This window comes from Phascolarctos cinereus, unplaced genomic scaffold (genome assembly GCF_003287225.1).
Source record: "Phascolarctos cinereus isolate Bilbo 61053 unplaced genomic scaffold, phaCin_HiC Scaffold_2;HRSCAF=192, whole genome shotgun sequence".
Taxonomy (NCBI): Eukaryota; Metazoa; Chordata; class Mammalia; order Diprotodontia; family Phascolarctidae; genus Phascolarctos; species Phascolarctos cinereus.
This window is the reverse complement of record NW_027555625.1, coordinates 272,704,661-272,717,269: the sequence shown is the minus strand read 5'-3', so window position 1 is coordinate 272,717,269 and position 12,609 is coordinate 272,704,661. Positions and strand designations below refer to the sequence as shown.

The 12,609-nt window shown below is 46.4% G+C and overlaps 1 protein-coding gene across 3 annotated transcripts in view; it reads right to left on the bottom strand.

Annotated features, from left to right (window-relative positions):
- Positions 1 to 2,023: 2,023 nt before the first annotated feature.
- Positions 2,024 to 12,609, bottom strand: part of CCDC102A (coiled-coil domain containing 102A) — a 56,503-nt gene continuing 45,917 nt past the window's right edge. The window contains exons 9-11 of one of the 3 annotated variants that reach the window (XR_002320533.2): positions 11,350 to 11,891; positions 4,715 to 4,785; positions 2,024 to 4,325 (exon numbers count right to left, since the gene is read on the bottom strand). Coding sequence is in view for 1 of the 3 variants with exons in the window: in XM_020965697.2 (XP_020821356.1) it covers positions 11,765 to 11,891 (127 nt within the window). In the remaining 2 variants the exon portion in view is untranslated. Of the gene's footprint in view, positions 4,326 to 4,397; positions 4,786 to 11,003; positions 11,892 to 12,609 lie in introns of those variants that run through there. The other 2 variants (XR_013484742.1, XM_020965697.2) reach the window with 2 other exon arrangements.

Sequence of the window (12,609 nt, the reverse complement as noted above, 5' to 3'; positions counted from 1 at the left end):
TTGTAAGTATATTTACATACTTTTTATATTTTTGATGATTTTGTTGGGCTGTGGGTTAGAGCAATAGAAACAGCATTTTGTAGGGGAAGGCTCAATGGATTTGTAGTTGGAGAATCTGGGTTTGAATCTGACACACTCCTTTGGCAAGTCCTTTAACCTCTGTGGACCTCAGTTTTCTCATCTGGAAAAAGGCAACTGGACTAGTTGATTTTTAAGATCTCCTTTAGCTCTAAATCTATGCTCCTATGGCCTGTGACTTCCTACAAAAGCTGCCTAGTGGCCTGACATTGAGAAATAACTCTCTTTGGGTGAGGTGTCAGGGGTGTGTAGAGCCAGCTCTTGAGTTGTTCAATTTTCAATGACAGCATTTATACTTTAAAAAATGAGCAAATGCTATAAATCAGGACTTGATTTATTGTTCTGTTGATTGTTTAGTCTTAAGAAAGTTATGGAGAAAATGTCAATAAGGCAAATTAAACTTAAATGTATATTGTATTTTTCAGACAGCTGGTTGTTAAATATTTACCCGGTTATATTATAGAAGATTAATCTTATTTGTCATAGAATTTAGAGCTCAAAGGATCTTCAAAAAAATCTAAATCTTTGTTTTTCAGGGGAGAAAACTATGCTTTTCTCTCCAATCTGTAGTCCACTCAGCTGCCAAAATAATCTTCCTAAAAGCCTAGGCCTGTCCCCACCCTACTCAAATATTTCCAGTTCCCTTGTTGCTGAAAGGCTTTTAACTACAAACTCCTCAGCCTGGCATTAAAGGCCCTTTGTCATCTGGCTCCTGCTCGCCTTCCCGGTCTTATTTCATACTTCTTCCCTTCTTAAACCCACCCAGCTAGCCAAATGAGACTACCAGCTATGTCCTGACCTCCGTACTGCATCTCCTGCCTCCGTGGGCTTATACAAACCACTGCCCACACCTGGAAAGAATGCCCCTCGAATTTCTGCCTCTCAAAAATATCAGTCATCTCCACCGTTTTGGTTTTTTTCCTTCAAAGCTCCGCTGAGGTGCCACCACTTCCCTCAAAGGTTTACCCACCCCAGTTGGTCGTGTTTGGAAGAAGGCTTCCCCAGTCCTTAATTTCAGTGCCTTCTTTCGGAGAGTGCCCCCAATCCATCCCGTATGCCTCTTGTCTGTACAATTATTTGCATGTTGTTTGTCCCGCTAAACTGTGGGTCCTTTGAGAGCATGGACTGTTTTTTGCCTTTCTTTATATTCCCAGAGATGAGCACAGTGCCTGGCGCACAGCAGGTGCTTAATAACTTATTATTGGTGGAGGCTTTACTCCTTCCTCAAATTAATAACTGTGGTGTTATTTATTATTATTATTATTATTGTTATTTGGCTAGGCAATGGGGTTAAGTGACTTGCCCGGAGTCACACAGCTAATGTCAAGTATCTGAGGCCACATTTGAACCTCAGGTCCTCCAGTGCTGTATTCACTGTGCCACCGAGCTGCCCCAGGCATAGTTATTTGTATACACATTGTGGCCCTCTCTTTTCTGTATAATGGAAGCTCCTTGAGGACAGAGGCCTTGTTTTTGTATCCCTAGTGTCTAGAACAGTGCCCTGGACATACCTAGGTACATGATTGGTATTTGTTGAATTGAAGTTATTTGCCCAAGGTCACTCCAAGTTAGGTAGTTAGTGGCCAGAAGGAAGACTTAAATGCAATTCCCCTGATTCCAAATCCAGGGCTCTTTCCATTACGATTTATTGCTTCCTGGCCAGTCTAATGCTAGCCATCCTTCAAGGCCTATTTCCCCTGTGAAGTCTTCCCTAGTACCCTTAGTCCATAGTAATCTCTTCTGCCTCTGAATTCCAATGGCACTCCCACTTATCCTACTCATTTGGCACTTATCTTGAGATTCCTGGTATCAAAAGACGCCTTATTAACTTTTTTGTGTGTGCACTTTTCTTATTTCTTCGGCTAGCCTGTAAGTAAGCTCTCTGAGGACAGGTACCCATCTTACACTTTCTTATAGCCTCTTGAGGGATCTTTTACAGCGCTAGGTGCAAAGTAATCACCAAGTAAATATTTGTTACTTGTCTAGGGAGCAGGAAGTAGTATAGACTGTATGTTCATATATTAAATGAATGTTCTTTCCATCCTTTTTTGACTCATTCTTTCAACAGATATTTATTGCCTTACTGTGTATGCCCAGAACCATGCTAGGCACTGCAAATTGTATGTATGCAAATCAGTATTTTAGTATGCACCAATAATTTGCTAGGACTGAAACGCTGTCTCTGACATTAGATAAAGGCCTCTGGTCCATTGTTTTCCCATGGCACCTCCCTGCTGATGCCAATGTTAATGCCAGAATTCTCTTAATTACAGTAGTCTCCTTGATCCTGTTCGGTAATCTCCTTCTTCTGACAGTTGCGCCCTCTTTCATCCCAGGCAATGCCACTATCCTGGAGGCCAACTTCCCTCCTACTTCCCTTTCCCCTCCTCCTCCTCCCTCATGAGCTCCAGGAATCTTGTGCTTGGCCTGTGCCATCTTCCTCTGACATTCTCATCTCAGCTATACCAGCTCTGCCAGGATCTTCTAGCTACCCTCTCCAGACTAATCACTTGGGTCATAGCTGCTGGCACTAATCTGTCAAATTTCTGGGCTCCTCATGACTCCTATTGGGGGAGGAGGCATACCTGCAATCCCAATTCTAATCCTATGCATGCCTCTGTATATGCCCTGCCACCTCTCCAGTGACTGCATTCCAGGTCTCAGCTTCTAACAGGGAGTGTGATAGATCTGACTGGCATCTGGCCAAATCACTCCCCATATGCTCCCTGATTCCTCTGCTCTCGATGAGGCAGGTCATTGCCAGGACAGCCAAAACAAGGGGTGGGGGGAGCTACTGTTTACCCTAGAGTAAGCCAACATTATCAGGAGGGCTGGGGAGTTGGGGAGGTGAGAGAGGGACTGGAAGTCTGGAGCAGAGGCTGAAAAGTGAGTTAAGGTACTTATCCTTATGAATTTGCTCCGTCTCTCCAAGGAAAGCTGTCCCACTGTACAAAGGGGCTTAATTCCTTTTCAAGAATGTGCCAAGTAGTGGCAGCAGAAAGAAGGAAAGCAAGAGGGAAAGGGAGATCAGGAAGGAAAGATGGATGGATGGTGAGTGAGGGGTTAGGGAGGGGGCACGGGGTCAGCTTAACCTCTCCCACTGGACCCATTGCACTGCTGCTGGCTCGGACACTCCTGGGGCCTCTGTTTAGGCAGCCTGTCATGCTAATAGAGATGGATGAGGCGGCAGAGGGAAAAGAAACAGATACTGGCTGCTCCTCCTCCAATAGATCCTCTGACAGGCATTCATTCCCAGGATGGTGTCTGCCCTCATGCCTGCTTTCCTCCCTCCCACCCCCCACTTCCTGGTAAAGCAGGACTTCCTTGGGAGGTGTCCCCTCAGGAAGTGGGGCCATGCCCCAGACTTCTGCCTAACGCCTTTTTAGCTATCCCTAGTAGTGTCGGAATTGTTCAGTTGCAGCCTGGGAACCCAGAAGCTTCCATTAGTAGGTTATATTGGGTGAGGATTTCTAACCCTCTGGACCCTATTTTGTATCATTTGCAATTTGGAATGTGTAGGAAGCTGACTTATTTATTCCAGATCGGTCAGAGATTGTACAAATGGTCATCGACTGTGAGAACCGGAAAGGACTTCAGAGATCATCTAGTCCAAGGTCTAGATTTTTTTTACAGAGGAGGTTAACAGGCTCAGAAAGGAGCAGTGACTTGCTCAAGGTCAAGCTATGCCTACAATGAGTCTTACAACTTCCATTCAAATCCTTTCCCCAAGATAACATGCTGTTTTACTAGAACCAAAGAGTTATAACCATGCCTTAGCCTAGGGTTGAGGAGCCTGTTGGCCACATGTGGCCAAATTTAGAAGTTTAGATTCTGTCAAAGGGCCGCACTTGAGGACCTAAAGGGCCACGTGTGACCTCGAGGTCACAGGTTCCCCACCCCTATCCAATACCTTCCTATTGTCCTTCCCATTAAGCTTAGGGAAATGGTTTCCACAGACTGTATCTGTGCTGACCTGTCCAAGCTTCTGGCTGGGAGATGATCTTGGGTAGGTGCCAGGAAATCCTTCTCTTCACCAAATGGGAGAGCCCCACCCCATCCTTTTGTCCTGAAAGTTGGTGCAAGGTTTAAGTTCAGTGAAAACATCACCTATTCCCTATGCATATAACCACCTCCCCTCACTCTGATATCTGCAACTGGCTCCCTTGCTTCATGGTCATCAAATTCATTGTGTGGCCAGTTCCTCTCCTCCATCCGGATTTGATCATCCATAAAAAAATTAATGTTCACTGCAAATAAAAAAACACACACAACGGAGGAAGGCTTTTTAGGCAATCAATTAAAAGCCTGAGAGAGAGGGATTATCTCACTGAAATATCAATTTTTAATAACACTGCATCTTTCAGCTCCTCTAGAAAAACTTTCCCCATTTTATTTCCCTGGTTTATGGTGCTTCTTCTACCCATACACTATATAACGGTCAAAGACATTCCCCAGGATAGCTCTTGGCAGAGTCTGGGGCAAGAGTCAAATGGTTTTCTCGGCCAAGAGAGTTCAGCTCTCTTCTCTACTGCCTCGAGGTGTGGTGACCCAGGCCCAGGACTGGAACCTTCTTGTTGGGTTCAGTGTGTCCTTGGGCAAATCATTTCCACTTGTCTTTGCCTATTTCTGTACTTACCAGGGAAATGTGGGGAAGCTGGAAACAGTCCAGAGAAGGATGGAATTGATCAGAGGTTGGAAAAAAGGACCCTGGAGGAAAGGTGAAAGAAATTGGGATGATTTAACCTAAAGAATAAAAAACCCAATGTTACTTGAAAGCAAGCTTCAGAATCTCTTAATTAACAACTACTGAGCTCCTACTATGTGCAATCAAGTGTTATATATGTGTCATAGTGTTTACAAACGATAGCGTGTAGTGTGCCCTTTCCTCCCAGTGGAATGTAAGCAGGAACTTTCTTAGTTTTGTATTTTTATTCCAAGAACCTAACAGGCAGCTATGTGACACAGAAGAGGCACTTAATAAAAGCTTGTCAATTCATGGATTGGTCAACTGTGTCCAATCCTTATGGGAAATTCAGTGACCTCCCTGCTTTCTCTTTTCATTGAGGAGCAAAGAAAAAATGAGTCTAGAATGAAGCTTGAGACCCCATAAGTGATAAGAAAATGTTGAAAGACCCTGAGGATTCACCCTCCTTTCTGCAATAACTATCAGAAAGGCCTTCTTGACTGCCAGGGAGTTGTGACAGTGAAATTAGTGAGCAGCACAGGGGATGGTATAGAATTTCTTTTGCAGGGGTCATTTAAAGTAAGATAGCCTCTTCTTATTGAGAAGACAGTATGGCTTAGGAGATACAGGGATGTACTTTGACCCAGGCAGAGGACTCTGTGATTAAGGGCAAGAGTGCTACTGACCAAACTCACAAGCATGGTCTGCCTGCAAATTAAATTTAGCTCTTTCTTTGAGTGCCGTAGTGTCACACACAGGAAAAGAGGAAGTCATGAGGTTTGTTCTAAGCAATTGCCAGTGTTTTCCTGATAGATGAATCAAGAATAGCCCAACCCTTAGATGTGTTTCACAGATGGTAGCTCCACCTTCTCCATTGGGAGAAACATTCTGAACATATCAGCTGCTGTCTAGAGAAGGAACCTCCAATACTCTGGGGCCAGGAAGCTTAGGGATCTGTTTTTGTTACTGCCTCAGTTTTTATCTTCTAGGGACTTGAGGAAGAAGAGCCTGAAGCAACTGAGATGTTCCCATGAATTTTTGGGTAGAAGTTTCTTCAAGTTTCTGCCCCCTTATCACTACTACCCCTCCACTGCCTCCAACAAACTCAGAGCCATGGGGAAAACCCAAGAGCAGGGCCCTGGATGGGACCTTCACTCCCAGGATTTGACCTGACTGACTCTGAGTATAACCTTGGACCTTAGTTTGCCTACTTTGGGGGTGAGGTCAGAGTGGTGGTCATAAAAATCTGACTCATATTAAAATTCATAAGATTAAAAAAATTCATAAACTCTTGTCTGTTGAGGCCAAGATGATCTACAAACCTAGATATCTTTAACTATCTTTTCCCCACCCTCAGCCCCTTCCTCCTCAGGGCCATCTCAGTGGTAGCTGCTTTTCAGGCAGGAAGAATGATTCATGAAGGTGTTTTGCTGGGAGGCAGTCAGAAAGCTCCCAGCTCAACATCTTTCTCTCTTGGGAAGAGTCTGGTATCAGTGCAGAGGTGCTAGTGAGAATGCTTGCTATGTGCACATCTCTTTCTTTCTCCCACTCATATTTCACACATTTCCTTTCTGATTCCTTTACTTTTCCCTTTTCACTCCTTCTCTCTTGCCTATAAGCTAAGCTAGCTAGAGACTTGGTATACAGTATTGCTCTGTCTCAGATAAGCCTCTCAATCAGAGGGTGGAAAGGTTGGAGTGCCCTGCCCTGAGGTATTGATTTGGGGGCCCAAAGAGGGACGGCAGCCACTTCCCCTGTAGGACAGTTCAGGGCTGGGCAGAGTAGTGGGAAAGGCTGTTCTGGAAGGAGACCCATGATCAGCCCCAGGGGATAGCTGGGGGGTGGGAGGAAGGGGGAACCAGCAGAACAAGTAGGTTTGGTTCAACTCAGCAACTTTCCCTTCTTCTCTCCACCCCCCCCAACTGCACACACACCCCAGGGTGGTAGGAGGAGCTCATAGACATGTTGTCTTGGCATCTAATGTCCTTTTTCCTCGGGGGGTGCTAGCCTTGAAGGAGGAAAAACCTTTAAGGGATTTCCTCCTCTCCCCACCACCAGCCCTTCAGTGCACCAAGCCCCCAGACTTGAAGGGTGATGGGCAGAGCTGGGGGAGGGGAAGCAGCTGGCATCTCACAACCTTGCAATTAACAGCCAGCAAGGAGCCAGCCTGGCTTGGGAACAGCAGCTGGCTCTCTGGGCCCTGTTGGCCTCCCTCCCCCATGTGCTTACCACTTCTTCAAACACGTGATCTTTTCTCCTCCACATAGTTATAAGGCCTCTAAGCCAGATGGGTAGTTAATTCACCTATTCATCAAGGATAGACTAGGACAAGTTTCAGAACCCCTAAGGGAGACTGGAGTGGGGGATGAGACTAAGGCTAGACAGCACAGGTTATCACAAAAAAAGATACAGTCTCCTGGGTTAATGCTGGTCTTGGATCAGAGGCAGTATTTTGCTATAGGGAGAACACTTTAATTAGATCCCTTGTAACAAGGACCTCTGGGCAAGTCAGCTCCTAAGCTCCCTAACTCAGGCACTTTTGCCTGGGGCCCTGTATTTCTTACTTTACCTATGAGATCTTGGGCTCAACAGGCCAAGAGCTTCAAGTTTGGAGGGAAAGGAGGAAGCACAGAGTAACTGGGGTATACCTGGAAGGGCCTTTCATTCTCAAGTCCAGCCACCTGATTTTGCAGATCAGCAGTTAAGTGCCTTGAATGAAATCTAGCCTCAGCCCATCAAATTTCCAGAAGACTGGATTGGGAGGCAAGCAGAGAAACAGACATAATGGGAAGGAGGGCAGGACTACAGGGGAAGTGGTCCAATGAGAGGAAAGTCTCTCCTTAAAATTGATAATAATAATAATGATCATAATAATGGCTAGCCTCTATAGAGTACCTACTATGTGTCAGGCACAGCTAGGTGCTTTACAAATATTGTCATTTGACCCTCACAACAACCCTGGGAGGTGGGTGCTATCATTATCCCCACTTTATAGTTTATAAAACTGAGGCAGACAGAAGTTAAGTGACTTACTTGCCCAGGGTCACACACCTAGGATCTGATGGAGGATTTGAACTTGGGTCCTCCTGACTCCAAGCCCTAAACTATATCTTCTTTGCCACCTGGCTGCCCTAATTTGTTCAAAACAAATGGGGTCATTGATCCCTTCATTCCTCTCATCTCTAGCCCTGACAATGCTCTGCCTTCAAATCTCAAGATTGAAGGAATTGTGGGCTCTCTGGCTCCTTAACAACAGGTATTGTTGACTTTCTTTGTGCTCAACACAGTGCCTGGCACATAGTAGCCAGTTAACTGACTGACTTTAAGTGGCAAAGTCTTCTAGAAGGATAACTCAGTGAAGTATTCCTTGAAGCCTCTCAGAAAGCTGTGAGTCTAGTCTGGGGGTAGAGGCAGCAGAGGGAGGGTAGACAGAGCCCTTCTTTTCTCTCCCTACCCAGAAGCCAGTGGGGGTTGGACAAGATGTGCCTTCCAGTTTTAACTTCTGTCACTCCCCCTCTCTGGGTCTCAGTTTATCCATCCACAAAATGTAGGGGGATGGAGGTGATCTCTATGGTCTTTTCTAGTTCCAGATCCCTGTGTATCTATGCTCTATCAGGTCCTTAGGAGCGTTCACTGTATATCCCCATCTTTTTTTTGTGTATCCCCATCTTAATGGGAGTGGGAGAAAAGAGATCAGTCCAGGGACTCCATTGAAGGAGACCAGTCAGGGTGCTAGAAGAGAAACAAACAGGGGAAATGGAAAGATGGTGGACAAACTCTGAAGATGCCCTCATTTGGCTGAGGGCTGCCCCGGTATAGAGAAAGCCAAAAGGCATCAGGTGAGGACCTGGCACGGGCTTCTCTCTCTGTCCCAACTGGAAAAAGTTGGTCCATTCTCTGATTTTAACACTCCTCCTTTCCTCTTTCCCTCTCCCTCCCTTCTCTGGCAAAAGAAGAGCTCTGTTATCAAGAGGTGATTGCTACCCTTCCTTGCTGCTGCTGCTACCTTGAAGAGCTCTCTGAATCATGATCATTTCAGTCTCCCTCCCCTGTAGTAATGGGGCCATTCCCAACTCTTCTACACATGGAGACAGGAATGGCACGTGTATGTAGGGCAGGCAGTTGGGGTGGAGGGAGGAAAATGGAGGGGGTGGTGTCGGTGGGCAGTAAGAGGTTTTCTCGATAGGAGATAGGAAATCCTAGGGCTGGGCCAAGGGCAAAATTGTGAAATTAGTCAAAAGTGATGCTATTGCAGTGGCTGGCTTATTTGTCATGAGGTCTGGAGAGCTGGCTGTTACACAGAGCTGGACCACTGGCTCTGAAACTTTCTTTAGGTAAGTCATTTCCCTTAGGCAGTTTCCCTGTCTGTACAAGGCTTGGACTAGATCCCTTCCATCTTGTCATCCTTTTCATCTATTCCCCTCCCTGCCATCCTTGAATCCAACCCACCTCTTTCAACCCCCAAGGAATCTTCCCTGGGTTCCAGTGGGGGAAGTCTTGTCCTCACCTAGCTGTCCCATTGAGGTAGCAAGTGCACTGGCATTTAGGGTTAGGATTACTTCTTGCAGGAACATTTTCATTTTTATAGGAAATACTTGAAGCCAAAGAAACCCAAAAGAAAGAATCTACTACAGAGGAATGTCAGTTGATGGTGATTGTTGGGAGTGGTGGGATATGGAGGGGGGGCTGGGAAACCCTGCCTGGGTGCTGTAGAGACCTGCTTCCTTTCTATGGTCAGGCCAGGTAAGCAAAAACAAAAGGGAGAAGCTGGGGCCCAGTCAGGAAACCCCCTCACCCAGTGTCAAGGCACATGTGGAAGATGGAAGGGTCCTTAGGGATCATTTAGTCTAATTCCTTCATTTTACAAAGCCAGGACTGGAACACAGGTCACCTGACTTCTAGATCTTTGGTTATTCCACTTTACCTCCTGGAGTTGGTAAAGCTGAATAAAACCAAGGACTACAGCAGGACATACCAACTCCAAGCTTTTTCTGAACAGCACCAAAAGTCCCATCTCCAGGATCTCACCCTTCTCAGAACCCCTCCCCCGCATTTCTCCCTTCTCTCTCCCAATTTCCTAGTGGAGATGGAAGGTTCCTAGAAATCTTGCCACATGGAAGGAGTGGACAGGGGCAGCCAGGCAAAGGAAGATACAGCCTCTGTAATTACTGCTCTGCACAGACACTATCTTGCTCGAGGTGCCAGGGAGTCTAGCGGGGAAATACCAGCCCAGCCTGACTAGGTCTGTTGTGTGTCTGAGAATGTCCCAGCAGCTGAATAGGATGGGGGATGGTAGAGGGGGACCCCGAGCGTGGTAGGGAAAGGAAGATTGGTTGGAAATTTGGCTTTGAAAGTTGTTGTCACCCTATGCACAGGACATAGGGCCAAAGGGCAAGGCTTTTTAGTTTCTCCTTATGGTCAAGTTCCTTTATTTTTTTAATCTGCCCACAGCAGGAAACAGTCCCTCTCCTAGAGAGGGCCCCTGACCCATCCTTCTAGCTGAGCTTTGGGAAGTGGAGGGGACATGGGGGCAGGATCAATGTCTCCGTGTCTCCCCATCACCCAACACTCTCTCTAGCACCTCCTCTAAAGGAAAACAAGCATCTACATAGAGAGCTGTTGCCTCTGGTTGCCGTGGCAACAAGCCCCACATTGCCCATAAAACCGGCTTGCACCATCGTTTTTAAATTTTTTATCATCATTTTAGGCCCGTCTCCAAGAATGGTATTAGAGTGTGGCTTGGTGACATGGAAATTGTCAGGGCCCATGTTTTATTAACAGCCTGTCGGGGAAGAGGTGGAGGGAGAATGGGGTGGGGCTGTTAGAATAATAACCTGCCTACAGGAGATGGTTCGGTCAGTTTGCCCTCCTCCTCACCACCGTGGTCAGAGACCTACAGAATCATACACTGTCATCCTTAGAAGGGACCTTAGAAAACTGCCTGGACCAATCCCTTCATTGCCCAGAGGGGAAGCGGCTGGCCCAAGGTTACAGCAACTGAACCAGAATTAGGCTTCGGCCGCCTAACTCCCAGTCCAGGGCTCCTTCCCTCATGCCTCCGTTACTCTCCCAGAGCATAAGGGGTCCCACACCCTCCGGGTACCGGCCCCCTATGACCTGGAGTGGAGAAGGAAGAGGCAGTGGTGCCTGATACGGTCCCTCCGGATCTCAGAGAGCTATTCTCAAGGTCAAGGACCTTCTTTTTGCATCCACCAGTCTCTGCTTTTCCACACAGTCAGACTCAATCTTAACTCAGTTTATTAAAAAACATTTGGATTTGTAAAAATGTGCTAGTTGACCCACTCCTCTGTCCCATCAGGTCCCTGGAGCTGGGCTGGGGGTGGTCTTCCTGGCTTTCTTCTTTTAATGCAAAAGTCCAAAAGGGTACCCAAACTGGGGAAAGGGAGTCTGAGTTAAATCCCCAAATCCTTTTAACAGCAGCCAGCCTCTCCCTTAGTTCATGTTTATAAAAATAAAACAGGTACAAGTACACACACACACACATATATGCATGTATATGTGTGTATATATATATATATATATATATATATATAAAATATATATGTATAATAGAACACTTCTCCCACCTTTTTAGGGAATTGGATAGGCAGGACCTGGTTGATCTCAGCTCCCATAATGGCCCGATAAAGTCATTTTCTTATGCTTACTATGTCCTTGTGAATTTGTAGAAGGTTGAGGGTATGGTGGAGGCTAGGGGAGAAAGGAGAGACAGGAAGGGGAGCAGGAGGAATCGGCTGGGAGACAAGGGGGACGAAACCTGGCCATGTGGGTCTACTGGATCACCTTTGCCTGTCCTCAGTAGGGTGCGCCCTACCCTCAGCCTGGTAAGGGCAAAGTTCCAAGCAGCTTCCTGCTTTGTCCCAGCACTCACAGCCCAGGCCCAGGGCTATCGACACTAAAAAGGAACAGCTGCAGTTCCCAGAGTTGGCCCAAGTAACATTCCCTGAGGCAAGCTGGCCCTTCCCTCGTCCTTCCCTTGCACTAAGGGACTTGGATCTGTAGGTCCTCATCCTCATCCACGTCACTTGTACCATCCCCAGGTTCTTCAGTCCCAAACCGAGAACTCCGGATCTTTCCAAAGAGTGGGGTGTTCTGCTGCCGGCGGAGCCTACAGGGACCGGGTGAGAGTGGAAGGGAGGAATGAGATGGTCAGAGACTTAATACAGAATTCGGGGAGGAAATTTCAAATGCTGCGGTCCCACCCAAGGCAAGAAAAAAACTGGTGTATCAAGATAACTGCAACGGAAATCCCTATTAGGTATATGGTATGATGGAAAGAACAACAGCTTAGGAGTCAGAGGGACCTGGGTTCAAATCCTGCTTCTGACACTTGCTACCCAAGTGACTTTGGGCAAATCTTGTAAGCCTTCCTAAACCTCAATTTCCTTATCTGTAAAAATGAGGGGGAGGGGACAGTTGGGTTCTCAACCCAGCTCCAAGCTTGATCATCAACCTCTTCTCAATAGACTCTCTAGCAGTGTGGTATAATGGTTCAAGAAGCAGCAGACTGAAAAGAATGAGTACTACTCCTGGCTCTCAAATAATAATCATGTAACCTTATGCTAGTCTCTTTCCTTCACTGTGCCTCAGTTTCCTTATCTGTTAAATGGGAATAGTAATTTATTGCCCTATATTCCCTAAGCTAGTCAGAAGATCTAAGAAATAAAAGCATTTTTAGAAGTATAAAGTGCTCAATAAACATACTGAGGTAGCTAGGAATTACATAGTTAGAGCAACTAGATGGGCAAGGTAGAAAGAACACTGGGCCAGGAGTCAGGAAGACCTGAGTTCAAGTCCTACCTCATACACTTCCTAGCTGTGTAACC